Source organism: Musa acuminata, chromosome BXJ2-4 (genome assembly GCF_036884655.1).
Source record: "Musa acuminata AAA Group cultivar baxijiao chromosome BXJ2-4, Cavendish_Baxijiao_AAA, whole genome shotgun sequence".
Lineage (NCBI taxonomy): Eukaryota > Viridiplantae > Streptophyta > Magnoliopsida > Zingiberales > Musaceae > Musa > Musa acuminata.
The window spans coordinates 42369762-42396357 of NC_088341.1; the positions used below are offsets into that span (position 1 = coordinate 42369762).

At 43.8% G+C, this 26596-nt stretch overlaps 5 protein-coding genes across 5 annotated transcripts; 1 reads left to right on the forward strand and 4 right to left on the reverse strand.

Moving 5' to 3' along the window:
- Positions 1-1418: 1418 nt before the first annotated feature.
- LOC135609229 (1-aminocyclopropane-1-carboxylate synthase-like) lies at positions 1419-3675 on the reverse strand. The gene is made up of 4 exons (XM_065102334.1): positions 3427-3675; positions 3209-3340; positions 2911-3071; positions 1419-2653 (listed from the first exon to the last, which is right to left on the reverse strand). Exons 1-4 carry the CDS (start codon positions 3586-3588, stop codon positions 1663-1665), a joined length of 1446 nt encoding a protein of 481 aa, XP_064958406.1. The 5' UTR covers positions 3589-3675; the 3' UTR covers positions 1419-1662.
- A 2427-nt stretch (positions 3676-6102) lies between these two features.
- Positions 6103-13577, reverse strand: LOC135610998 (G-patch domain-containing protein 1-like). The gene is made up of 11 exons (XM_065106188.1): positions 13376-13577; positions 12822-12906; positions 12637-12716; positions 12514-12538; positions 12342-12432; positions 12191-12257; positions 10899-10989; positions 9694-9878; positions 7678-7905; positions 7492-7608; positions 6103-6523 (listed from the first exon to the last, which is right to left on the reverse strand). The coding sequence occupies exons 1-11, from the start codon at positions 13451-13453 to the stop codon at positions 6467-6469; spliced, it is 1104 nt and encodes a 367-aa protein (XP_064962260.1). The 5' UTR covers positions 13454-13577; the 3' UTR covers positions 6103-6466.
- A 915-nt stretch (positions 13578-14492) lies between these two features.
- LOC103983444 (BTB/POZ domain-containing protein At1g63850-like) lies at positions 14493-16436 on the forward strand. The gene is made up of 2 exons (XM_009400656.3): positions 14493-15273; positions 15354-16436. The coding sequence occupies exons 1-2, from the start codon at positions 14638-14640 to the stop codon at positions 16320-16322; spliced, it is 1605 nt and encodes a 534-aa protein (XP_009398931.2). The 5' UTR covers positions 14493-14637; the 3' UTR covers positions 16323-16436.
- A 162-nt stretch (positions 16437-16598) lies between these two features.
- LOC135610999 (scarecrow-like protein 8) lies at positions 16599-18621 on the reverse strand. Its single transcript, XM_065106190.1, has one exon. The coding sequence runs from the start codon at positions 18433-18435 to the stop codon at positions 16708-16710; it is 1728 nt and encodes a 575-aa protein (XP_064962262.1). The 5' UTR covers positions 18436-18621; the 3' UTR covers positions 16599-16707.
- A 5587-nt stretch (positions 18622-24208) lies between these two features.
- On the reverse strand, positions 24209-25763 carry LOC135609230 (B3 domain-containing protein Os02g0683500-like). The gene is made up of 2 exons (XM_065102335.1): positions 25589-25763; positions 24209-25436 (listed from the first exon to the last, which is right to left on the reverse strand). The coding sequence occupies exon 2, from the start codon at positions 25434-25436 to the stop codon at positions 24399-24401; it is 1038 nt and encodes a 345-aa protein (XP_064958407.1). The 5' UTR covers positions 25589-25763; the 3' UTR covers positions 24209-24398.
- Positions 25764-26596: the final 833 nt, after the last annotated feature.

Here is a 26596-nt window from a genome sequence, read left to right on the forward strand (position 1 = left end):
TACTAGAAATTCACTGAAATCAGATTCAGATTCTCTGCAATCAGGTTTTATATATTCATGAACACCTTATTGCAATTTTATTTCTTATTTTTGCATGGCGTAGGAGGATATTGTTTAAAATTTTACATTAGAGATTCACATAATCTAAAGTTGATGTTCTCATTATGTTTTGTTAGTGTGATTTCACATGCAATTTATAAGTTATGATGCGGCTTAATTTAACTTGAGATATGTATCCAGGTAAAAATACCACCTGCAGTATTGTGGTCACATTTATTAGTTATTACTGTGTAGATCATCTGGTATAGCATAGGATTGAATGGAGCTTTGATTTCGAAACACAAGCCTTTCGACACCCGGTTAAGCAAGTGTTGTTGGACTTGCCGTTATATTTTTACGATTTGCAGTTCTTGTTTTTTTATTGTCTTTCAAATGTTTGTTGAATATTATAATTTTGTGGAAGAAATAGGAGTTTACTTGTCTCTATTCTTTGATGTCCTTTGTGATTTGTGTGAGGTTACAATTATATGTCTTCTTCACGGATGGATATCACAAGATTATCTCGTAACTTAGGTAATTTCAGCTAGTTCATAACACTATATTCAGTTAAATCGTAAACTAACTTATTAAGGATTAACATGTATACTCAATTGGTCATGAGGCTCCATTTAATTAGATGATAATTACATGGCTAGACTCATCTATCTAGTCAGATGATGTGTTGCAATGCAAGCATATACAATCAACATGGTATTTAAAAAAGAATAATTCGATAATAATATCTTAGTTTGGGAACCATAAAAGGAGGGAGGGTTTCTTTTTTACCTTTATATATTAAACCTTTTTTATATATTAAAAATTGGAAGGATTTTGTCAAACTTATATTCAAAAAGATTTATATATATTAGATTTTGTCAAACTTATGCTCACAAGCAATTTACTGAAAGACAATTCAATCCATGTTCGACAAGCGATTTACTCGAAGACAATTCAATCCATGTTTAACAATCCAATCCACGAAGAATAGGTTAGGTTTAATATTTAACAAACTGAATTATATCATATATAATTTTATGCTGACTGTTGACGGCACGTGCCGAACGCAGAGGTTGTGTGTCTTTGTCACCCAGGAATTGAAATCTCACGTGAACCACTTTCCATGCAAATAACTCCTCGTAATATTATTATTATATGAACCCTTTCTCCATTTCAAAACATCGACTGTCCGACTCCCACCGAAGTCACCCGAGAGCGTTGAATCCTTTTGGAGGCTCTCGCATTCAAGAAAGAACACAGGTTTCGAATGGAAGCAGTTTCTTTGCCTCTCCTTGTTCCTTATAATTTGAAAGAGATCTTATACGATAACATTATAAGAAAGTTGATAACAGTTAAGATCTCTCATGATAACAACCTTAACAATGATCGAGATCTCTTGAGGGCTCTGTTGAGAAAAATTCTCTCTTCTAACATGTATAAATAGGGAGTATTGTATTATTTTAACTTAATAAATACATTCTACTCCTTTGTATTTTATTTCTATCAAAACTAAACATCAATATAACTTAACCTCATGACATCCGGAGAACTTGTGTTTCGGTCAATGTCGAGGCCAATGAGCAGAGAAAGAAGAAGATGATCAGCACTTGTGTTTCGGTCAACAGGTCAGGTGGCGGCCTGAACGAGCGGAGAGCGAGGAGACATCAGACGCGGTGTCAGGACGGTCATCTCCTCGAACCTTCGTGGCAAGCTCAGGCGAAGCGATGTGTCCCACCTCTTCTTGGTCTTGGCGGCAGTAGCTGCGTCGTTCGCCCGGCGCACGAACGTCCTGATCCGCCGCAGGGCCGTCTCCATGGTCTCCTCGTCCATGTTGGCAAAGCACGCCCTGAACCACCCCGGCTCCGTGCAGTGGAACGAGGACCCCGGAGAGATGTTGAGCTTCACCTCGTTCACTATCACCCGCCACAGCTCGACCTCGCCCTCCGCCGTGGCGTCTTTCAGCAGAGGCTTCAAGCTCATCCAACAGAATAGCCCGGCGTTGCTCTGCAAGCAACGAATGCCGACGCCTTCGAGGCCGGCAGTAAACGCCCTGTGCCTGTGCATTAACCTCCTCCTGCTCTCCGCCAAGAGGTCGGTGGTGAAGTCGTCGTCTCCCAGCATGGAAGCAAGCAGGCGTTGAGTCTGCGTCGAGACCAGTCCGAAGCTGGACATCCTCCGAGCGCAGCTGACCACCGCGTCGTTGTACGAGTATATGATGCCGACACGGAATCCGGGGACGCCGAGGTCCTTCGACAGGCTGTAGACGATGTGGATTAGGTCTCCGTCGCAGGTCGACGGATCCTCTTGCAATATCTCCGCCACACTGACATATTCCGGCCCATCGAAGACTGTGCCGGAGAAGATCTCGTCGCAGACTAGGTGGATCCTTTCCTCGTTCGCGAATCTTACTAGGGTTCTTAGCGTCTCCCTGTCCATGGTTGTGCCCAGAGGATTCGACGGGTTGGTTATTAGTATTCCTTTAACCCTGATCTTAGAGTCGCGCGCCTTCCGGTAGGCAGCAGCAAGCTCGGCTTCGGTGATCTTGAAGTTGTCGTGACTGTGGCAGCGAATAGGGAGGAGCTGAACTCCAGTTCTCCACCTGAAGTCTCGATCGAACCTGAGAAGAACCAAATGTCGTTCTTCAGTGTCGGATTGCATGACCACAAGTACGTTGAATGGTGTGGTTTTGGTCAATGCTGTTCTTTAGTGTTGCGTTGAATGGTGTGGTTTTGGTCAATGTTCAGGTAGATAAAAGTTTGACTGTCGTTTGGGTCATGCACGACTGATTGGTCGGCTGGAACATTTGTTCGAACGGGGAAGTTGACGACGCAATTACTTGAGAGATCAGAATGTTGACTAAACAGGCATACGTACGCTGGGTAGTATGGCGTCGGAATGAGGAAGGCGTCCCCGGGATTGGCCAGACAAAATGCGATCGTTTCTTGAGCTCCGGTGGCTCCACCGCTCATCACTATGCGCTCCGGGTCGAACCTGGCTCGTCCTCCTCTCGCTTTCTCCATGAACTTGGCAATGGCCTGTGCATTTCCATAGATGATCGCGTCATTACCTTTCGGCTATAGCAACGCATATCGATCCAACTGTGCCCTCATCGTTCATGGCACGCATGCGTAAGGGATCGAGGAGCTGCATTATGGCTGCAGACGGTGATTACCTTACGGAAGTCCGGCAGGCCATGGTAGTCCTGGAAGTTAGCGATGGCTTCGAACTCTGAAACGCCCTCCTTGGTGCATATAGAAGCCTGTGGATTCTTCCTGATCCAATCTCGCATCAAGTCCAAGCAGAGCTGAGGAAAGGCAGACCGAAACCCATTAGCAACAGCAGCAGCAGCGGCAGGAGAAAGTAATGGACAGAGCCAGAAACAAGCATTACCTGGTTTTCTGCGAGTCCCATTTGGATGACACCATTGGGATTATGAATCGGGTGGAAAGGATCATTATCGTAGGCCTTCCAGCCATCGAAGTACGAGGTGTTCTCACCGTGGCCATCGCCCGTAGCGACCCTGGAGAGGATCTCGTCACCGGGAATCCCCATGAACAACGTAATGGAAAGCCTCGAGAAAGAGAAGAAGGGTGAGCTCGTGCTTTGCTGGCATATCGAAGACGCATGCAAAGGGGATGAGAGACTTTAAAGCTGGAATGGGAAGACTAATTCAACGTTCAAAAGATAAAAACAGGTGACTTCAAATTTATTTCCGGTCTGCGAGTATAAGTAAATCAAGCACGTGAGTGAGTTCGGCCGATGAAGCTTCGGTGAAAGCAGCGAGACGGGTGGAAATGTGAGGCTGCCGCAGACAGGCGTCGGCAATGACGCAGAAATGGCGACTGCATAGGTTTCATCTCGGGGGACCATCAAGTCCAGGGTTATTTAAGATGTCGACGACTGATAGCAGATGGAGAGGCAATTCAAATTTTGGCTCTGTAATGTTCACTGGCTTCGGCAAAGGCCATCTCATCGTCTTCTTCCTCGTTCCCTTGTTTCTGACGTTTCCTCTGTGCATCTTGTGCTGCTTCTTTATTTGTCTCAGTTAGCTATCGGACTATGAGAGCAATAAATTCAACCGACAAGTTTGAATCAACGAGCAATGGTTCATCGCGTTAAGGGAGCGCGAGGCCTTGCTCATACAATTTGATCCCAATTGAGAATGGCTCGACCTACGGATAGGATCGATCAGCGATTTGGACCGCTCCGCTCTCTTGGCGTTGACTCATTGACAGCAGTCTTATGTTGACGATGCAGATCTAAGGCGTGTTTACAAGAGAAAATGATGCGTCCCCATAGGTGGCTGAGGAGGCATGCGAGTTTGGTTTATTGTACGTACGCCAAATGGCTTTACGAATGATGACGTCAATTCCAGTGGTTCCATGGCTAAATTACGAGGAAAAATGAGCTGTAGATAAAGTTAATGTTGTTCATAGCTTGCTTAGATAAGATATCTATTTCGTTCGTATGACAAACTTAAATCGACTTACATATGAGAAGCGATGTTAGAAGCCTATGAATATTAAGTCGACTTACATATATATATATATATATATATATATATATATATATATATATATATATATATATATATATATATACACTATTACGTAGAGTACCAATATACTATTACGGAAACAACTATCGTTCCCATTACTCGAGCGGTTCACTAGCGAGATGGGAAGTCAGTAGCGTGGTTGCTGACCAAACTCTGCGGCGACCATGAAAGTTGATACTTTTCTCGAGGGTAAAAGTGGAGAAGATGACATTACATCTGTCGTATCAAAATTAGGCACTTCCATGACCACAAAGATAAGGGAATCGCTTTCTCTACCTTGACGTGGTCACCTATCGCAGGGTTTAAAGTAGAAATGAGTGGTTTAGGGATGAAGTTGAGATCAAACACCTGCAGATATGTCATTCCTACTGAAGCCACACACACACGTGTGGGTTGAACGAATGAGGAAGTCACGGCTAAAGAAGCTGAACAGTGCGTGTTTTCAGAGGCGTGCTTTGTCAGCTATGTGGAAGAAACAAGTTTCACATTTGTGGAACTCTGAACTGTGGGTTGAAAGAGGAGGATTGTCTTGGCTAATAAGCATGTCTGCACCAATGCTTGATTCAACAGGGCTACTCGTGGTGGTGATGCCTGAACTGGACCACTTGGAATAGTTCCTTCCTTCAAATCCAGTACTGGGAATTTAGATAAAAGTTCGCGTTTCTTTTCAAACTTTGGGAAGAGTTTGTCGTTCAATCCAAGTCTTCCTACGTTTTTCCATATTCCCACTTTGAACAGATGATAAATAGCTGCACATACATATATATCCTTCAAGTATATAAATTTTGTTTCTGTATTGAGTTAGTATCAAATTATCATATATGATGTAATAGAAGCATAAAATTAGGATTTTTATTATCAAGAAATAAATACAAATATATATGCAATTTTAGCATATATATGTACTCCTTTGACCTTTTTTTCATGTTCTGAAAGTAAGGGATGTTACCTGCAGCTATCAATCCAAATCAAGAATAACAAAAAAAGCTGAATCTAAACAATACTGAACCACACAAAAAGATAAACGAGCTCGTGATATTGAAAATGATGCTAATTCTAGAGAATAGATTCCAAGAGCACCAAGGAGCTAACCAAGTGGACAGTTTTTGGACGGAGAAACTTAAGGATGTTATTTATTTTATTTCTTACTGATTTATTTCCATTGTTTACATTTCTAGTTCCATCTATTTAAACTGATAAATATATATATATATATATATATCGTATTTTTTATTTATCTCTCTAAATAACATAATAACATTAGAACTCTAAATCAACACTAATACCCCCTTTATGAACATCAAAAAGGGAGGAGACAACCAATTGACGACACCAATAAAGAGTATTTTCAGATACTTAAATTTCCTAAAGTCAATCATAATCATCAATAACTCGTGGCAGCATAAGAGATTCAAAGAATATATATGAAAAATCTGAATTCTTGTATATGCAAATATTAAAAGTTGATGCTACTCACCAGAAACATGTATAACAAAAGCTTCTATTCATCTATGAATTTAGCACAATGTAAAACGAATATCATGCAGCAAAATGTCATCCACTATTACTAAGGTACCTCGAGACCTTTCAGCCAGAGGATTTTTGGAACCAGAATAATTTTATGTTACTACTCAAACCTCAAGACTTGTATCAAGAACAGGTGATTTGGTGCTTTGACAAGGTAAATCAATGAACACTATGGGTAAATAACCATATTATGTCTAAAGCATCTAAATGAATCGCAAAATTTTTCTCCTCAGAGAATTTAAATTGAAAAAAAAACAAATACTGGAAAAAAAGGCGTATAATTCTTTGCATGCTCGCCGAATGAATTCAAATAACCATCATTTTGATTAATTACCAATATTTATGTCATGCGGGCAGAGAGACTGTCTTTCCCTCCACAATGAACGTCTTGCTGCCTTCTAACTGCATCCAAAGGAAAATAACATTGATAGTGTCCCAAAATGTGCAATGAATTCCTTCAGGGAAAACATGGTTTATAATAAATACAAATTTCATGAACTTTCAGTCCCTCATGCAAGATTTAGATTGAAAAGCAAAATAAGACAACGGGATGTACAAAATCGAAGAACAAATATGTCCCCAATCATCATGGGCATGTATATTCGTTCAGGCAATCTACAAGCTGAGCAAAAAAACCCATTATTCTAAAGCTTGGGCTCGCCAGTCATTTGGAGTCATAATAGTGGTTAGACCAGCTAACTTAACAGACAAGGTTATTCATGCAGGTGCAGGACATGCATCCAATGTGCATTTCTCTAGACAATCACTAGTCATTCAGACAAACTGGCTTGTGGCCAGCAGCAATTAAGTGGAAAAGCAATCTAAAGTGGATCCTAAAGCCATCCCATGTGACACAAAGCATTGTGTTGTGCCACTAAAATGTAAGTTAATCCCATCACAAAAAAAAAAACTCAAAAACTCTTATCATACTGTCAGCTTCAAATGGAATATGGAGCAAGTCAATTGACTCAGCATGACAGATGTTGTATTCAACCACAAATACCGAAGAAAAGAATACCAAGGGATGATGCATAAACTAACATGAAACTACCTATTTGAGGACAATATCTCATAATGCAGCATAATAAATCGAATCAGTATTAGCATTTCTATCTTCAATTCATTTTTCTGTTAAATGTAGGCAACTCCTATTTAGTGACACTCTGAACCAATACATATTATAGAGCAAAGCGTACATCTCAGAGTGAGCTTGAGTCCAGAACACTTCATTTTGACTTTGCCACCATCAGACAAGATACCTAGTCCAACAGTATCATCTAACCTACTAGTGAAACCACTAGCAACAATTATGAAAAACACTTCTGCTAGTTTTAAATCATCAAAAACAAGAAGCTTCAGAAAACAAGTACCTTTTTCTTCAAGTATGACAAAGCATCACGCTTTGAGGAAAAGTTGGAAAGGAGAGAAGTAGAATGTGCCTCGATACATGTTTTAAGCTGCTTCAACTTCATTGACTGAGAAGGTGCCTAAAATTGTAAGTCATGTTAGCAACATAAACATGCATAGGATGAAATATAATATTTTTGGGTTTTAACCTGATGAAGAATCTCTCTACACAATTTCTTCAGCTTAATCTTGGGCTGCACATTGTGTCCAGATTCCACATCCTCATTTCGCTTCCGTTTTGTTGAACCACTAGAATCATCAGAATGTTCACCATCATTGTCACTGAAAGATGTTTTCTTCCCCTTCCAGTGACAACCAGCAATCTTCTTTGGCTGATTCTTGATGCCAAGCCCCTGTTTTCCTGCTGTAGCTTTCTCCTGCAAAATATGGGACAAGGGAGTAAACCCATCACCAGCTATTCATGAGACATCATAACTAGTGAACGATCCCCAGCCGGATCACTAGCAGATAACATGGATAACTCCAAACATAATGTTTGCCAGATGTAACAAATATGCCTGATGGTATATACACCCAATAAAGACCAGCTACAAATGCAAGGGGATGGTGACACAACCACATCTTATGTGATGTAGTTTATGGTTATCAACCCACCTCCGAATCCAGAGCCATGTTTCTTGATGTTTAGACTAGTAGTCGAGAAATGGGTGTATGCGCCCATGTATGTGGATCCAACTAGATAACCTCCTCAAATGAGGCCCTCAATTTGCATATTACTGCATAAGAATATACAGTCACAGGTGTGGTCTGTACCCTTAAGTTTTCATATTACATTATAATATAAGTCACAAGCATGGTATGCATAAGCATGAAATGCGCAGCCATATATATAGTTTGTCTCTTCATCACTGATAATGCTTAGCATTGTAATCATTTTTACTACTCTAATACATGGTCAATAATATAACATTAAGCACTTGGAATGTTTAACTTTTATTTTCTTATAATTTATCACTTAAATAGCTTCACAAATAAAATTATAAATGTCATCTCATAACTTCTTTATTTGCCCATGGCTTAGTGGCAGGAAGCACTCATAGAGTGTCATGGTACCAGGTTCTAACTTGTGATCCTGTTCCAACTCACAGAAAATAACCACATGGGGATCACACTTTCTAATAAAAGTTCTGATCACCATTCCCTAGTATCCAAAATGATAGACGACCATTACCAATCAGAGCAAAGAAGAAACACCAAGACTCCTCAGGCCTTGGGCAAGCCATGCAAATGCCACGTTTGTGCCCTTGTGCTGCTGCTGGCCCCCACATTCATTAAAAGAGGGAAGCAGCAAGATCAAGAGCAAGGCTTTAGACATAATACTTTAATCCCATATGAATACAGGGTAGTTTGGATCCCATCCAATTAAACTTTTAACAATTTATCATAAATATCATAGTCCAACCAGCAACTACCATAACAATAAAGGGGAATAAGAGAAGAGGAGGGAAGTAAAGAAGAGATAAAGAAAAAATTGTTTAAAAATCATAATAGTTGTATTGATGTAAATTTACTTTTCAAATTCATAATATCCTAAAAATAACCAAATATTTTGTTTGTATAATATAGACAAGTTATAGATCACTTGCATGCTAACCAGGTGCTTCATACATGTATATATACACACACTTACGCACCATTTCAGCTCTTGCTTCTCGTAACTAACAACCATAGCATGTGTTTAACTCTTCATTGTTTAACCTTAACCACATATTTCTCTAAATATGTTATTTAATTGCATATTATTTTGAAAATCAAAATATGAACTGTGTTTATGCCTACAGTAACTTGAAACCCACCACCAATTTTGAGAAAATAAGTTGAGCTTGAGATATTGAAAACCAGCAAATAATTATTAAAAAATACAAGATAGCCATATTTATGCATCCTAAGAAAAATGAATTATTGCATGAACCAGCTGTGATAATAAGTATTAGTCATACATTCTACTCAGCACCAAATCCAACTGAAGACTTTACCATTTTATCTAAGAGCTTAGAGTGCATCCTTTTTTATCTAAGAAACTTAACATGGCTAACGATAACATGGTATTTTAGGCTAAGTATTGAATAACAACATTTGCATCATGTAGCAAGTATTTGTCCAAGAAATCAAAACACTAAATGGCAAAAGATGCCAGTGCGTACCTGAACAAGTTTGTACAAGTTTTCTTGATCTTCCTCCGCAAACGTGTTACGCTTATTTGAAGCCAAAGATCGAGAATCTTTCTGTAGGCATGATTTAGTAGCATGGGATTTTGTTCCAAGAAAACCTCCTGAAACGAATCCATGATTGTGACCCCACCACTGTGCATCTTCAGCTTTGAGGCTTACTACATGTAAATGCCAGAGAGAATTATATATTTCCAGTGCACAGTAGAAAAGCATACAAAAACAACATAGTTAACTACTAGTAAAAGCAGCAGAGAGGAGAAGAGTCAGATCATAGTTGAATGAACATTAAATTAAAGAAGAAAGATGAAAGTCCTAAATTAGTTGAACGATCAGTGAAGGTTGATTATGAGAATCACTAAACATTTAGTTGAGAAATCTCAGTAATTCATCAAATTGAAGCATGACCTTCTTGAACTAGCCTTGGCCAAATAATTGTTGCACTGTGTGCCAAAAAAGCTCTAAAAGAATCAATGACACATTAAAATTGTAGTACGACACAGCTGAAAAGGGGAGTGATACCAAATCCAATTGCACAAGCAACAATCATGGCATGTACACTTGATAAACACCAGAAAAAGCTTCCCATGCCAATTTTAGATCAAGAAACCAACTTAAGGCATCATCCATGTGATACTCCCCCCGAACTATAGTTAGTCAAAAACAAGATACACATGTTTTAATAATTTAAATGGAATACCAACAACCTTCATAAGGAATTTCATCATTTGATGGACATAAAAGGTCTTCCTTACAAGAAACACAGAGAGAAAGTCAGCACTCAAATTAATTGATAGAACGTGAAACAGAAAGTGTCATGGTCTAACGAAAATCCATTATCAAATGATCAATTATATCCTATGCCTCGGGGAAAAAAAAACATATACCTATCAGGTATTGTGCATGGTTTTCCTAATCAACACCGTGGCACCTACGTGAACAAAATAGCATGAAAGAGAAACTGCAGCTTATCTATAAAACGATTCCGGGTAAGTTTAGATAGCACAAAATACAGCCTAACTAGATCCACAAGTAAAAAATACATACAGAACAATTGAATGGTAAAAATTTTCTAACACAATATCTGAAATGCTTGCAGACACCTACCACATCAACTTATGAAACAAAAACAATGAAAAGAAAAAGAATCCCACAGAATAATATTTCATTATATGATATACCTTCTTGATGATTGTCCGAATCAACTGTTGTAAATGTAGTTTTATCATCTATATCAACATCAGCCTGACAGTTCTCTTCACCTTTACTTACCTGCAGATGACAAGTCAGCATTAGGAGAACCATTTACCTTTCAAATAAAAGAGATAAACAGAACTCCACTCCACAAAATTGAACTGCATGGATAAACACCATAAAAAGTCATAGAGCAATTCTATATGACATCTCAAAACAAAGGGTAACACAAAATTACATCTAGGGTTTTGCCTTTCAACCAATCACAAACTGGATCAGCCAAAATGGATCAGAATTAATCAGCTTTGATTGAAAACTCCCTTCCAGATCTTGTGCAAATCAAGATTGGAATGTTTATGTGATTCTGATTATTACAATGTGGAAATGATGCACTTGGCCTATTCTGGCAAAAGTTATGTTTAAAAGAGGACAACATATAGAACTGAAACTAACAAAAGAGAAACTAAATTTTCTGAAATTCGATGTGAAATGTACAGAACCACAAAATATCAAACTGTCAAAATTTGAAACGTTCTAGAGAGATATCAAAATTGTAACTCGCCTTCCTTGTTATTACCATTACATGAAGATGAATCATGAAACTGTAATAACTATAATTAACAAGCCATACCCAGATACTACAAGGACAAATAGTACCTTTCTCAACCAATGAGCCTTGTTGAGAGCAAGGTGGTGTGGTCAATGAACTATAAGATCAGATCATGGCATATAGCAGCTAGACAATTTATCTTATGTTCTGTACATTACCAACCTAATTTACAAGATCTAGCCCTCTGTCCTATCATGTGTTGCCTCAACATATATGTCACAGAGGACAAAAATATTGTTGCATCCCTTAAAGTAGTATTTACAAACAATAAGTTTGGAGGGCCTCCAACCAATCAGATAATATTTCATTTGTGTTGAGAAGCTAATTCTGGACTAAGCAAGTCAACTAATCAAGAAACAGTTATGATGATCAATTGCAAAAAGAACCAATGAATAAGTAAAAGATGTCAACACAACAAAACCAACATCTACCTGCATAGGCCAACAAATTTAGGTACTCTATAAGAAAAATCTAATTATTAATTAGTACAGATTACAGAAAGACCAAATGTCGAATTGTCGATTAGCATGCAGCCATGTACATCTCCCAGAATGATCACAACTTAAAATCAATAACCATAGTTATTATTTTGTTGTAAAGAATCATAATACTAAACACATCAAAGAATGACTGAATTTAAGACTTCTCATAAGAGGGCCAATCTCATACAAGAATACCCTGAAGATCCTTTGTGGAGTATGCATTCACAATCTTTCCTCTCTCTCTTTTCTTGTACCTGTTCAGAACTCGAGAATCATAACCATAAATGGCAAACCATTCGTATCCTTTCTAAATATGACACTGAAAGAACATAGTCAACCTTCCTTGAGGCCGAGTGGCCTTCATAACTGGATCAGCTTTTGATGTACCATTTCCAGATTCAACGTGAACATCGTCTGTCTCCACTGCTTCTGTAAAACACAAACGCCATAAATCAACAAGCTCGCAACATGCAGAAATAACAAATTTTCAACAATATAATATCAAGATACCTTTTTCATCAGGAACAGCTACTTGCTGCAATCAAACAACCGAATAAGAAGCAATGAAGATCAGAAACATTCAGCAAGAATAAAAAAAGACTAATAAATTTTTCATCCGAGCAAAGGCATTACCACTTTTAATTTTTTCAGGATATTGTCAAATTGCGAGGTGTCAAACACCCAATTATTAGAAGCCTTATCCAAACCAATGCCTGTTTACAAAATAAAAAATATATGCAAAATATTACTTCATTATTTTATCCACACACCAGTAGTAAATTTGATATTGGCTTCCAACTAGGAAATCAGACAATAACCTGCTGTATCCTGCTTGTTTTTTACTCTAATATGTCCCTTAATGCCCTGCTTGTCTTTGCCAAGGCCTTCACCTTCTTCCCAGCCCTAACAGAAGTTAAGAAAAAAGCACAAATTGAACGCATGAGTATATGACAAGTGAAGAGACACTGCATGTGTTTGATTAGAAACATCCAAGACAATGATTCAGCAACAACCAGTAGAAGCGAAGATTCTGAAAAATATAATAAAAATTTTATAATATCAAACAATACTCAGCTCTTTCCTACACATTTACATAAACTTTTAATAGTATTATAACTAATAGGCTGAACCTTAATATACCCACTATTTTTTTCTCAATTTGTTTCTTTCGTTAATAATTCCTACTGCCAACATCTTGTGAGATGAAAGATGCATATAAACTGTCAAAATCAACTCTTCTTCATATTATTTAAAGAACAAATCGCCAACACCAAGACATTCAATCAAGATCAAGCGTCGATATCGACATAACCGAGATCATCACCGAAGAAAGGAAACATCCGGACGAACTCAAGGGATAGAGATGCAATACCATTTGCTTCATGAGGCGGAAGGCGGCGGACTGCCGGGTGACTCCAGAGTAGCAGGCGGGAGTTTCCGGCGTCGCCATGTCTTCCAGCCTTCGTCCCGCGCCGCTCCCGCCGCCCGCTGCACCGCCGCCGAGGCCCCAACCACGCTCCTCCCGTGAACTCGGAGCTTGAAGCCGAAGTTGAACCCTAGGAAGAATTAGGTATGCATTTTCTATTAAGGACGAAGTGTTCTTTCGTATTCTACGAAGCGAACGATTGACCAAAAATCGTCCGTTCATTTCACTTTTTCCTTTTAATCTCGACCGTAGATTTATTCAAGATATAAAATACCAAAAATTTATTTATACACATCAAACGGACGATTTAGATGAAGAAAGGAGGTGAGATGAACGGTTGTGATTCCCACGATCCAAACCAAACTTTAGGCTGTGTTTGATCGATGTGATTTTAAATCTTGGTTCAGATGCAACCTAAATGACAACTAGATTCAGCCAAATGTGGTCGAGTTCGACCAATTCCGACGAGGTCGAGTTGTATCTCTCCTTGATAAGGATACTGGGAAACTTGATCCCGCAGTCAAACTCTGTTCCTCCATCTTCTTCGGCACGCTGTTATAATCATTGGACAGTGAAAGCTGCGTGCTGCAGTTTCAGAGACACGAGCCCATTGCCCTGCTGACTACCTTTAACTCCACTCTCTCCTGACAAAGGCCAAGGTTGCTTCGGAACATGACAATGATTTACCACGCGCTCCCTCTCCTCCCCCGCTTCCGCATGACCCAACTATAATGCAGCTCTGCTCATTGTGCTGCGGCCTGCCGCGCTCTATCTTCCGCTTCTTGCATTCTTTGGTCTCTGCCTGCGTAGCATAATGAGTACAAGGTAAGGTATGGGCGAGTTACTGGATTGATTGATCCACATGAAAATTCTCGTGAACGGAGACGACGACGACGACGACGGTCCCGTTTCTTTCGCTCTCATGGAAAGACGACAACCGCGGCGAGAGGCGAGGATGAGTTAAAGGATACCCCCTCTTGATGGCTGCTTACTCCCGCCAGCCCAAAACCCACACCAAGCAGCAGGAGTAACAACAACGGCAGCAGTTGTGACACCGGATCGAGCACCAAGGCAAGCCCGTGACCGCCACCCACGGCGTCCCCTCCGACGGCTCCTGGTGTTGCGCCACTACGTCCTTCTCAGCCGCCGCCCCGCCGCGCCCACTCTGTGGCCCACAGGACTGGGCCGAGGACGTGGTCGCCGCGGCTATGGACGCCTTCCCCGCCGCTGCCCCGGCCGCGTTCTCCTCCCCCTATGCACTCTGTTCCTCCAGCTACAGCAAGTTCAACTTCGCCCTCGGTGCCGGGCTCCTCAAACCCATGTCTCCCCCGCCGCTGGCCCCGCTTGACAAAAGCCGCTCCAGCCCCACCCTCTTCGACATGATGACCAACGAGCAGGGCTTCTACCCCCGCTCCCCCGAACACGTCGTTCCCCCTCCGATGCAGCAGTTGGGTCGCGCCGTTGCCGACCCCGAGGCCACCTCCCCCCAGGACCGCCAGCTCCTTCTTCAGGATCGTGTGGCCGAGATCATCGGCAACTGCAGCCCCGGGAACCAGCTGAATGACCCTGAGTCTGGTGATGTCCACCTCACACTCAGCTCCATGGATGGCCTCACCGTTTCCCTCAATGTCCATCGTCACATCCTCGTCGGCCACAGCCGCTTCTTCGCTGCCAAGCTCCGCGACCGCTGGTCCAAGCAGCAGCGCTCCCTACCCTATATCGTCGAGATCTCCGACTGCGATGACGCGGAGATCTACGTGGAGACCCTCTGCCTCATGTACTGTAAGGACCTTCGCCGTCGCCTCATGCGGGAGGACGTCTCCAAGGTCCTTGGCATTCTGAAGGTGCCGCCTTTAGAATTTCTCTTTGCACTTTTTTCTGCTACAACTGCGTCCCCTGTCACCATTTCTGCACTGTTCGGTAGGTTTCGGCTGCGATCGCATTCGATGCGGGGGTTTTATCATGCCTCGAGTACTTAGAAGCCTCCCCCTGGGCGGAGGACGAGGAGGAGAAGGTGGCCTCGCTTCTGTCTCAGCTCCACATAGAGAGCTTGGGCGCAGTGGAGGTTCTTAAGAGGGTCTCCCTCGAAGTGGCCCCGTCCGCCGCCGACGAGGCCAACAGCGGCTGTGACGGCCAGGAGGTCCTCCTCCGTCTGCTCCAGGTGGTGCTGGAAGGACAGGACGAGAAGGCGAGACGGGAGATGAAGGGCCTCGTCTCCAAGTTGATCCGCGAGAACAGCACCACCACCAATGGAGGCTGGCCAGGCAACGGCGTAGGTTCGAGCGAAGGACGAGGTGGGGACCTCATCGAGAAGTCTCTCTACACCGCATCCGACAGATGCCTCCGCTCTCTCCGCCACCATTTCGCCCGCGCCGCCGCCTCCGACCTCACGGACGCCGCCCAGATCGCGCGGCAGGCCGACAACCTCCACTGGATCCTCGACATCCTCATCGACCGGCAGTCTGCCGACGACTTCCTGCGGACATGGGCCTGCCAGACGGAGCTGTCGGAGTTGCACCCTCGGGTGCCAGCGATCCATCGGTACGAGGTGAGCCGTGTGACAGCCCGGCTGTTCATCGGAGTTGGCAAGGGCCAGATCCTGGTGCCAAAGGAGGCGCGATGCCTGCTGTTGCGGACCTGGATGGAGTCCTTCTACGAGGACTTCGGGTGGATCCGGCAGCGCTGCGACGGCCTCGACCGCCACCTGATCGAAGAAGGCCTCGCCAACACCATCCTCACGCTGCCGCTGGCGACTCAGCAGGAGGTCCTGCTTGGCTGGTTCCACCGGTTCTTGAACGCCGGCGACGACTGCCCCAACATCCAGAAGGGGTTCGAGATGTGGTGGCGGAGGGCCTTCTGGCGGAGGAACGGGAAGCTCCAGACCACAGGGTGATGGCAGTTTCACCGGTTCACGTTAAGCGCTTACGTTCGAGTGGCCTCGTGATGACCAGACAGATATTTGTCACATGGATTTGTCGTGCCAAATTAGATTTCCACTCGAAGACCAACAAGTAATCCAGCGGCAGTGTTCACATCTCCGCGTTATTTCATGTTTCGCATCGATAACAACAAAGATACAAGTTCTTAATGAACCAAATCATTCTTAGGCCATTTTTAAGCACTAATATAACCATACTTTTACAGCATAAGAGTCATCAACGCTGTCAAATGAGTGAATGGGGATCATAATTATCACCAAAATAACAGGAGAAATATCGTTGGTACTATCTCCGTAACGATCATAATAATTTATATCATTAGTGTTTGATGGATTCCGCTTAACGCCATGCGGATGCGACGGTGAGCACTCGGCCCATCCAACCCAGCCCGAGGGCGAGTCCGCCGGCCTCCTCCTTGACGGTGAACCCCGGGTCGGAGCAGGTGGACGCGACCCGGGCTTTCACGAGTTCGACGACGGCCGGCCCCAGCGGGACTGGCTGGAACCCGGCCATGCTCATCCGCGCTCGCCACTTACCGAACACCTCGCACCGCTCCACCCGCTCCGCCCCCTCCCTCGCGACCGCGTTCACCGCCCGCCGCGCCAGACCGGCCTCCGCCCACCCCCGATCCGGGCTCCCCCGCGCCGCCGCCTCCAACGACTCCAGCAGCGCCCCGTAGTGCCCGCACGCCTCCGCGAGCCGGGCAGGGAACGCCGCCGTGTTGGTATTGATTTCCTGCTCTGCGAGCGCCACCAGGCGAGGCCGGAGGGCGCGCACGCGCCGGAGGAGCTCGTCGCGGGGGTTGTCCGGGGAGACGCTCTCGTCGGGCACCCGCGAGAGGACGAACGGGAGGTTGACGATCAGGGCCTCCTCCCCGGGCTCGCACCCGAGCGACGCTGCGTCCAGCTCTGCTGCCCGGAGGGAGACGACTCTGAACCGGAGCCTTACGCCTGCCCGCTCCGCAAGATTTTTTATCCGGTCCCCGACCGCCCTCGTATCGCCAATGTTAATGTTGGTGAACGGGGAGGACGGGTCAGCGACGGCGGTGATCCTGACGGCAGGAGGGCAGCGGCGCTTGGCGAGGGCGAGGAGGAGAGCGTCGTATTGCCCGCCCTGCCCGACTTCAAAGTCGACGATGTGAATCTTGGACTCCTCCTTCGTGGCCTCCAAGATCGCGGAACTGGCGGCAACGAATCCGAGCTTGAAGCAGGGCGACAGATCGTAGAGCATCTGGGTGGCCATGAAGTGCTCCGGGCTGCGAAGGTCCGTGATCGGGTGGGAGCTTCCCACCTGCGGATGATTGAGGCGAGAGAGAAGCGCCGCAATCATCACCGCCATGAGGCGATGCTCGGGGTCACCGCGAGGGTCAGCCGCACGCTTGAGCACAGCGAGATTCGCCCTCACAGCCTCCAGATTCCCTTCGCCGAGTGCGGTAGCGGTGTCAAGAAGCATCTGTCTCGACGGAGGAGGGGAGGGCAAGGAGGAGGGAGGGGAGCAGGAGGCGAAAGAGACCGTGGAGGAAGACGAGTCGGTCGGCGACGGCGAGAGGCGGCTTACCGCCGTCGGGAGCAGCGGCGGCGGCGGGGAGATGAGCCGCTGGATCGCCTCGCCCCACTCGGCGTGGGTGACGGCGGAGCCCGAAGGTGCGCTGGCCTCGGCCTCCTCCTCGTCGTCCAGCAGGAGCCGCCGCTCCAGCTCCCGGAGCTGGTCCCGCATCGAGCCGGAAGACCTACTCTCTGGAGCCGGCAAGTTCACCGTCGCGGTCGCCGACACGGGGGGCGGCAACCCGGTTCTCGCCGTGAACCCAGGCTCCGAACAATCGACGGACGACAGGGATGAGCCCATGCGTTCGGGCGCGGCAGCGGCGGACGAGTTGCAGCTAAGGCCACCGACAACGGGGTCGCACATGGAGACGGAAGGCACGGCCTGAGTTCTTTGCCTCACCGACCGCAGCAAAATCGCGTGCTGCATCTGCTGCCTCTCCATGTCCAACAGCGTGCGCTTCAAGAGGTTTCCTTCTCCGTTGCCCCCCAAGCCGAGCTCACGCCCGGGGAACCCAGACGCCATGAAGAGGAAGAAAGAACTAGGGACGAAGGAAGAATCGGAAAGGGAAGAAACCTAACAGGGAGCGCGACGACACCTCCTCATGTCGACGAGCGATCACTGTCTTTTCTTCTCCTCTGTTCTCTGTCAGATCAATGGATCTCGAAGAAGTGGAATTCCAGGAGTCAGGCGGCCAACCCCTTCGCCTTAATAGAAAGACCGTCAAAGAATATTTGTTTCTTTGCTTTTTGCGACGATCACCCCAATAAAAATCGTAAGCTGTTCGCACCGTTGAGCTGTGAGAACAGAGGAATATTATTGGCTGGGTCCCACAAGGCCCAACTTTGCTCCTCCAATCATAAGTAGGTAAACGATGAGACGCATGAAAATTTATCGCTTCCGTATGTGAGATTCGTTTATTTTCTAAGATAACATGTCAATTAACCGACCCGCCAAATGGTTGGTAGGATCGATGGGCCCAATTTAAAGTCTCTGTCGGCCCCGCTCCAGCTACCAACACCTAGGCGGGTGGGCCGCGAGCTGGTAGTGAAAGTGACGCTGAGTAATACGAGCTGCGGGGTTGCGTGAACGAACTGCGGGTGGAAGAATCGAACATTCTCGTGACACGTGTGGACGAACCCACAGCGAGAACCACGCGTCGTGCCGCTTCCTCGATCGATCATACGAGCATTTCCTACCCCTTCGTCGGCACCCGCTTGGATACGGATGATCGACTGGCCGCTGCGGCGGCCCCAGCGGCGAGGCCCGTGGGATCCACTAGGCATACGAACAGGATGGGTATGGCGCGAACGAGCTGGACCGAGTACGGAAATCGACCGTTACCTCGCGCCGTGGGACGCTCGGATATGATTGGCGTGCATCGCTAACCGGCCACGTGATTTATATCTCCCGTGCTAACGTTGACCGGAACTAAAGCGTTTGACGAAATTGCAGATCGGATCAAATCTTTGCGTCCAAAAACCTTCCAGACGGAAACCACATGCAATGAATCGGGTAACTCAAATTCGATTCGTCGGTTCATCGAAGAGATTTAGAGAGAAGAAAGGCAATTAATAGTAAGAGTGGATGGTTAGTCAAACCGGGAGCCGATTCAAAATCCAACAAAGGACCAGTGAGGTCAAAGTCAAACACTTTTATTCCGTGCCTTTTGGATTCAGACGTATCGGATTCCATTCGAGGCGTCGATTTATCGTAGTGCTTTTCCATTTTGGCAATACGCTGCATTAAAAGAAGGAAGCCGAACAACGTTGTTGGAAAAGGAGGACAAACAAATCATTTCGTTTTCCCAATTCTTAGGGTTCATCGACCGATCTTCCAAAAGGGATTCTCTATATTAGGGTTTTGAATCGATTCAATCTCTTCAAGTGTTCTACAATTTTCTTGTTATTTCTAATAGCTAATGTGATATGTTCGATATACACTAATCGAACTTAAAATCACTACAATAGGGGTTGAAGAGGACACAAAGACTCCAATATTTTGCCAGAGCACAATTCAATTCACACATCAAGGCAATAGGGGGACCAGTCACAAGGATTCAGCACCTCAACCCATCTGACATGTGCATTGTTCATGTTCTCCCTGATCAGTCTCTCCACCACTGAGTTGATGCAGCCACTGCTTGCTTGGATTGGATAACAATGATTGACTGCAAGACAGTGCTTGACAGAATGAAGTCTATGGCTATCCTATCTGAGGAAAACTTATCCTCCTATAATTGGGGACAACATGATTCAGCAACCCATTCCTCCAACAAACAGGGATGGCAGATATCCTGGTTTTTATGGATAATCTCACTCATTGGGTTTATTTTGAGTTGATTTAGAATATTTGTTAATGGAGTTTTGAAGGGACAAGTTTGATTAATTAAGTTTCAATAAACTTTAATTTAGATTAAGAAAAATTTTGGATGGATTAACTTAAGTTAATGATAGTAAACTCATTAAATTATTATAAATCTCATGATAGGTTTGTTTGATTCTGATCCATTGGGTCAAGGTGTTTAAGCTCATCGAGCTCTTATAAGTCAATACAAAAATCACAAAAATCACTCGACTTTTTTCTTCAAATATATGGAATAATTGGTTTTGAAACAACAATTGCATGATTAAATGGTGCTTCATTTCTGCTCTTCTCGATCAATGAGAGTTGCAAACATGGAGTCCAACCACCTCCATCACCATTAAGAACATTTTGATCTAAGTTGGTGCAGATGCGGGCCGTCTGACATGGATCAATGGGCCACCATGCCATGTCCGTACACAGCAACCTTTGAGTTGGATTGAATTCCAACTCACCACCGATAGCTAATCGTTGTTTGTTAAACAACGATGTTAAATATGCTTAGAAAAGGGAAATGAAGCTTCTTAATTGAGTGTGTCATATCTATGAGTCGAGGAAGATCTTACACAATTGTCCGATCTAAATTGGATATGGATATGAATCCCATGAATGCATACTTACATGTTTGGAATTCATTTGGGTTATGAAGAGATGTGTGAAGAGTTTGTCAAAAGGACGTGACAGGAAAAGTTGCATAGAGGAACTCGACGTGGTCCCATGCAAAGCTTAATTAGCCGCATTTGTAGCCGTCTGCACGCCTTCGTCCTCGCGCATCACCCGCTTTGCAGAAGGGAGCAGATCATTCTTTATATCCTCATCATATGAATGCTGAGAGAGACAAGTCACAGGTTCCACTTGCGTCCCCCGGTACTCGTTTTTGATACCAGTTGATCATGTGGAAGTATGACCCACATACATGCAGTGAGTAGAATTGGAGAGAGAGAGAGAGAGAGAGAGAGAGTTCTCAGCGACTAGGGGAGATTGGATGAGATAAAGCCAGATGCCAAAGAATATATACCCTCCTCTCCAGGGTTTGGCAGCTGGACCACCTTGGAGACGAGGACAAGCACATCATGCACACTATATGCTTTGTTGCAGTGACAGGAGTTTGCATGCAGTTAATTGAGAACACAGCTTTCTCGTCTGTGATCAGAATGGCAAATGAGGAGGGTGCAGAACATCCGGACGAAGCAAGAGGCTGTGTCTTGGCCAACATGAACTCTACCATTATAGATTGTGTGTTGCATAGGTAACAGAAATCTTCTTCGTTAAGGTCTCTGATAGGTTCTTGTTTCAACCATGGATAGATGCAACTGAGGCAAGAAGATTACCTTCTGCAACTTGTTCCTTTGCCTTCCTGCCTGCCCATTTAATGGCTTCTTGCTTCCTCCTTGCAGTTCTTGGATAGAAACTTAGGTGCAACCTCTCTAGTTATCCAGACATCAACTGATGTATTTACCAAAGAAGAATGAGATTAGGGAGTGAAGTCTTGTTGGTTCTCGATAAGTCAAATAGGGGATGAAAAATCTAATGGATTGTTTGCATGATGCAGTCAGTCATCAAAATATAGAAACTGGTGTTCCATTTTCAATGCATTAATGGCCTTTGAATTCAAATCATAAGAACATAAGCTAGAAAATTCCAAGTGCACGATTACCAACAAATCAAGAAATCATATGATTCTTATAAGGTAAAAATGCTGATGACTCAACCACAGATATCAGACTCCACACCATAATTCTTGGCCATGGAAGGGGGAATGATATCCAATTGAATCAATGTAAGCTTACATAGTCCATGAAAGAACATCATCCATCATAATGAGAAAAGATGCACAGATTGTGCAAGATGAAGATCAAAGCCAGAATGATGTTCTACCATCCAAAACAAGGAAAACTCAGTTTGGGGCTTTTGATTGATGCTTTACCCAATATCTAAGTTGATGACTTGCAAACTGTTAATGAACCTAGAAACTTTGAGATACAATATGCCCACTCTGGATGCATTGATGACTACATGAACTCCAACTGCTACTGTTATTAAGAACTGTGTTTGCAGCATACCTTGTGTAAAGAGCAAAGATAATTCAAGTTGATGTACAGTCTATTCGGATTGCGGTATGGCTTTCAGGACCTTGAATTGTGATGTATATATCCATGACTCAAAGGAAAATTTGCCGTAATCCGTAATTAGGTTCTAATGATTTATGGAGCATAGCCAATAATCTTCCAATGGAACTTTCAGAAGGACTATGTTTCATAAAATTAAAAGAATGAAATCATTCACAATGTCATGGAGTTGAAATCTTCATAGGAAAGCACTTTGCACTAGTGTGTATGCTAAGCAAACCTTAAGATCGTTGATTCTTAAGGGAGTGACCAATCAAATAAACCTTCAATGGAGTTTCTTAGATTTCCCTAATAACACATAATGCACAGATCTTCTTTCAAAAGAGGAATTTTCATAAAATATCTTAGTGTGGATCATTGAATCTATCTTGTGTGCTAATCACAAATATATTTCCCCACTAGAAGTTGTATCAAATTAGATATGCTTTTCACAGGCATCAATCCATGTTATTTTTAAGAGCCTGATTATGATGGACAATCTCAGACTTCAAGATGCATCCATTAATCAATACACCAATAACTTCTCCTGTAATAAGGACACAACTCATATCATCCAAATCTTGTGCTTCATTCATAAGATGCTAATCATGTATTTGTGGTTCATCCCTACATTTAGAGTTCCTTAAATGACTGGGGACTATGCTGGATACACATTAATTGACACTTGTGGTGCCTAATTACATGTGTTCAATTAAGCTCTAATATTATTAGACAGAAGTACTATCAACAGAAATATGTTTATTACATTCTGTAAGATCATCCTCTTTTTCTTTCTTCACAAAAGAATCTGAGATGCAAATAATAATACTCTGAACCAGTGTTAGAAGAAATTGAATATATGACTAAAGGAAGGCTAGTCAAAGCTAGGAGAATAACAGGCTTTATTGCAGCATAACTTTTGATGTTTGTAGGAATGACCCAAAGTTTCTAAACCAATAGAAGAAGTTAAAAGGTACCAATAAAGTGAAGACTAGCCAAGGATGAAGAATAAATCAGCTTTGATGCAGGAATGACACAAAAGTTTCTGATCCAACTGATAAATCAATTGTAGCACTGGCTTGTGCATATAAACTCTTGAAACTGATTTGTTTTAGGGTTCTTGTGCACTTGACACCTTCATATTTAACTCAAAAGAAAAAAGAAAAAAAAAAACAACAACAACTACTACTTATTAGGGAGAGATAAAAACCTAAAAGTTTAATGCAAAAAATTAGCCCAATAAGATCATATTCAGGTACCAAAGTACAGACCTCAATTCTCAGAGTTGGCTTCTCGAGTGACAAATTCACATGAATGAAAGTACCAGTTATTCTTCTACTCATTTTGTAAGTTATTTTTCCTGAGTACATAGTACATACATGAGGCAACCAATTCAACCATCAAGATTCCACACACAACTTTATATGGCAGCACAGCCAGTGTCAGCCAAAGCCGCATGGAAAAGCTTACACCCTCATTTATAGTTCAGTAGAACAAATAATTTTTGTTTATGATGCCATAAAACAAGCCTGTTTTGAGGTTAATTAACAATTCTTGTGTGAAGTGCTTGCATATGTTTGTGTGATGATACATATTATCTTGTCAAAGGATGCACAACAGGCAAAGAAGAAATCAAAGTGGTTTAAAGATGTAGAAATGGTAGGAGGAGATAGATTTAACCTTTACACCTCCATTTCCATGCATTCGACTGCTCGAGACACATCAGAAGATAATATGAAACCCTGAAATAGCTTGACACAAAAACTTGCAGTAGGTGATGTGTAGTATTGCAATAGGTTTGAGCAAACTAAAGCAAATTCCTGCAGTTCCACAAACTGAAATCTTGCTTTAATGAACTCAATATTGCTAAAGAGAAGATTATGGAGACTAAAAAGAAAAAGGAAAAATGAATTTACTACGATACATCCCTCTAGTCTTCCATGACAGTTCAGTATGCATCTGTATTTGCTCAGGAGGGTGACGATGACGTCCTTTTCTTATACTGTACCTCCTCGATCACAAGCCAAGATCCAACGTTAAGTGCTGCTCCTTGCTCGTTGATGACGAAGCTGCCGAGGACTCCGTGCTCCCACGCGGGAACGGAGGGAAGGGATGCGTAGAGCACGTCCGCAACCGCCGCGCACTGGGAGATCGATCAGCAGGAGCTCCGGGATCGTCTTGCGTCTCGGGGCTGTCGAGGTTCACGCCGAACAGCCTGACGCGCTTGGCTTCAGCTTGGTTGTGGAGGAGTGGCTGCGAATTGAGGACTAACGGCGGGGCGCTGCCGCTGTCATGTTGCACCCCAACCTGCGGTGCTGCCCCTGCCACCGACGATCCGAAGAAATGAAACTGATCTGCGCTAGTGGTGCCGGAGATCATGGTGTCGTAACCGAAAGCAAGGCGGTGATGGTAGGACCCTGCTCCCGGAGGGAAGAAGAACCGGCCGCCCCATGGTCCTAATGGCGGCGTTAAGGATACTCCCGTGAGTGGTACCAGTGGTGGCAGCCTGGGTATGTCATGGTTCTCTAGCCGCGGCTTCCAGTCTATGTAGAGGTGGTCGCTCCCGGACTCGCCCACACCGCGGCCGAAGGAGACGATATCCCCGGCATCGAGCCTCTTCTCCTTGACAAAGCGGCTCCAGCCCTTGGTCATGACGTAGCTCTGGCTGCTGTTCCAGTAGGAGTAGCGGAAGCGCCACGACTTCCCCGTCCGGTCCTCGAAGCTCAATAGTAGCCCCTTCTCGTTCGCTGCCAGGTTCAGCGGGAAGTACTTCTCGGCGTGCTGCTTGGGGATCACCAGCCGGTTCAGCTTGCCGACGTCGCTCGGCGTGACCACCTTGTCGAACATGTGCTCCTTCTCCGTGAAGAAGTTGCTCTCTCTGCGGCCACCGCCGGTGCCGTTGCTTGCGCTATCGGATGGACCAACGTGCCACCTGAAGGCAGAAGATATCGGTGGCGTCGAGGAGGAGGAAGAAGATAAAGGACAAAGGGAAGGATGCTTGGATTCTTCCCCTATGATATAGAAACCATCTCTTCTTCCGGTCGTGAACTCCATCTGATACGCATCAGAAGATGAAACTGCAACTAGTAACTACACTAACCACTACATATTCATTCACCATGAAGAATTCATCTATTTCTTTTCTGTTCTTCATCTGATGTCTTTTATCAAGGAGAAAGAATCAAAGGGGTGGGAGAGATCGGTACCTTCAGCTTTGACTACAGAGAAGAGATACAGAGATTAGTCAGGTTCTCGTTGATTTCCATGGAAGGGTTGATGAGATATTGTCTGTGTTGGATTGGCTTCGTGAGCTGTTTGTTTCTGCCCCTACTGACTGCCTTAGAAGGTTCCCAGAAGAAGGCTGAGAGATAGGGTATTCCGGCTTCCCATAAACCAGAGAGAGAGAGAGAGAGAGAGAGAGAGAGAGAAGGGAAAGGCAAGAGAGTAAATGGTGGCTCTTTCAAGGGAGTAAGAGAAAGGGAAGGGTGGGGGGGGGGGGGAGGGGTCCATGAATTCTCTGGTTGAGCTCATGTGAGCTTGTCCTTCGCATCCTAGGGAAGTTTCAGACCTTTGGCTTTGTCCAAAGCCCCCCAAAAGTGCCAGTTGCTCTGCATATCCAGCAGCCCTTACCCTGATTTGTCAATATGTTCCAAAAATTACCCATACATGCATATTACTCTAATCAGAAGATCTATCTAACACATTCTCTCTTTTAATATCTTATTTTGATGTTACTTAGAAAAAAAATATTTTTAATAATGAAAAAGAAGAAATATGCATGCAGTTGACTAGATAACTTTATTATAATCACACTTGACACCATTGACTGATTTATTATCTTAATATACTTGAGCCATTGTTTTAAGATACTCAAGTCTAAGGTAACTCAATTCTTCTCTCACATCATGTGTGAGTTATTGATCTAATATCGGATGTAAGAATAAATTTGGGAAGCCATGTAGGTTAGACCAATAGTAAAGGAGAAAATATAAGAATGAGATGGTGAGGTCTGTACCCTTCTTCTGATCCCTGGCTCCCGACCCATGGGGAGAGAAAGATTCCTCAGAGGAAGAGAAAGAATCATTACTCCTTGAGTTGTGATGTAATCTGAACATGTGTTGTCTGTGTCATCAAACCAAAACCAGTATTTAATAGTCCAATCCAATAAAAAGGGAAGCAAATCAGCACCCTTCCTAGTATGCTTTCTTCTCACA

Excerpts from the sequence above, each read along its gene's own strand:
- LOC135609229 (XM_065102334.1), bottom strand. The coding sequence starts at position 3,588 with ATGGGGATTCCCGGTGACGAGATCCTCTCCAGGGTCGCTACGGGCGAT. Across the intron at positions 3,341-3,426 it reads TGGGACTCGCAGAAAACCAG|CTCTGCTTGGACTTGATGCG; the intron begins GTAATGCTTGTT and ends GCCTTTCCTCAG. Across the intron at positions 3,072-3,208 it reads GCCTGCCGGACTTCCGTAAG|GCCATTGCCAAGTTCATGGA; the intron begins GTAATCACCGTC and ends GGAAATGCACAG.
- LOC135610998 (XM_065106188.1), bottom strand. The coding sequence starts at position 13,453 with ATGGCGACGCCGGAAACTCCCGCCTGCTACTCTGGAGTCACCCGGCAG. Across the intron at positions 12,717-12,821 it reads AAACAAGCAGGATACAGCAG|GCATTGGTTTGGATAAGGCT; the intron begins GTTATTGTCTGA and ends TTTTGTAAACAG. Across the intron at positions 6,524-7,491 it reads TGTCATACTTGAAGAAAAAG|TTAGAAGGCAGCAAGACGTT; the intron begins GTACTTGTTTTC and ends CTTTGGATGCAG.
- LOC103983444 (XM_009400656.3), top strand. The coding sequence starts at position 14,638 with ATGGACGCCTTCCCCGCCGCTGCCCCGGCCGCGTTCTCCTCCCCCTAT. Across the intron at positions 15,274-15,353 it reads AGGTCCTTGGCATTCTGAAG|GTTTCGGCTGCGATCGCATT; the intron begins GTGCCGCCTTTA and ends ACTGTTCGGTAG.
- LOC135610999 (XM_065106190.1), bottom strand. The coding sequence starts at position 18,435 with ATGGCGTCTGGGTTCCCCGGGCGTGAGCTCGGCTTGGGGGGCAACGGA.
- LOC135609230 (XM_065102335.1), bottom strand. The coding sequence starts at position 25,436 with ATGGAGTTCACGACCGGAAGAAGAGATGGTTTCTATATCATAGGGGAA.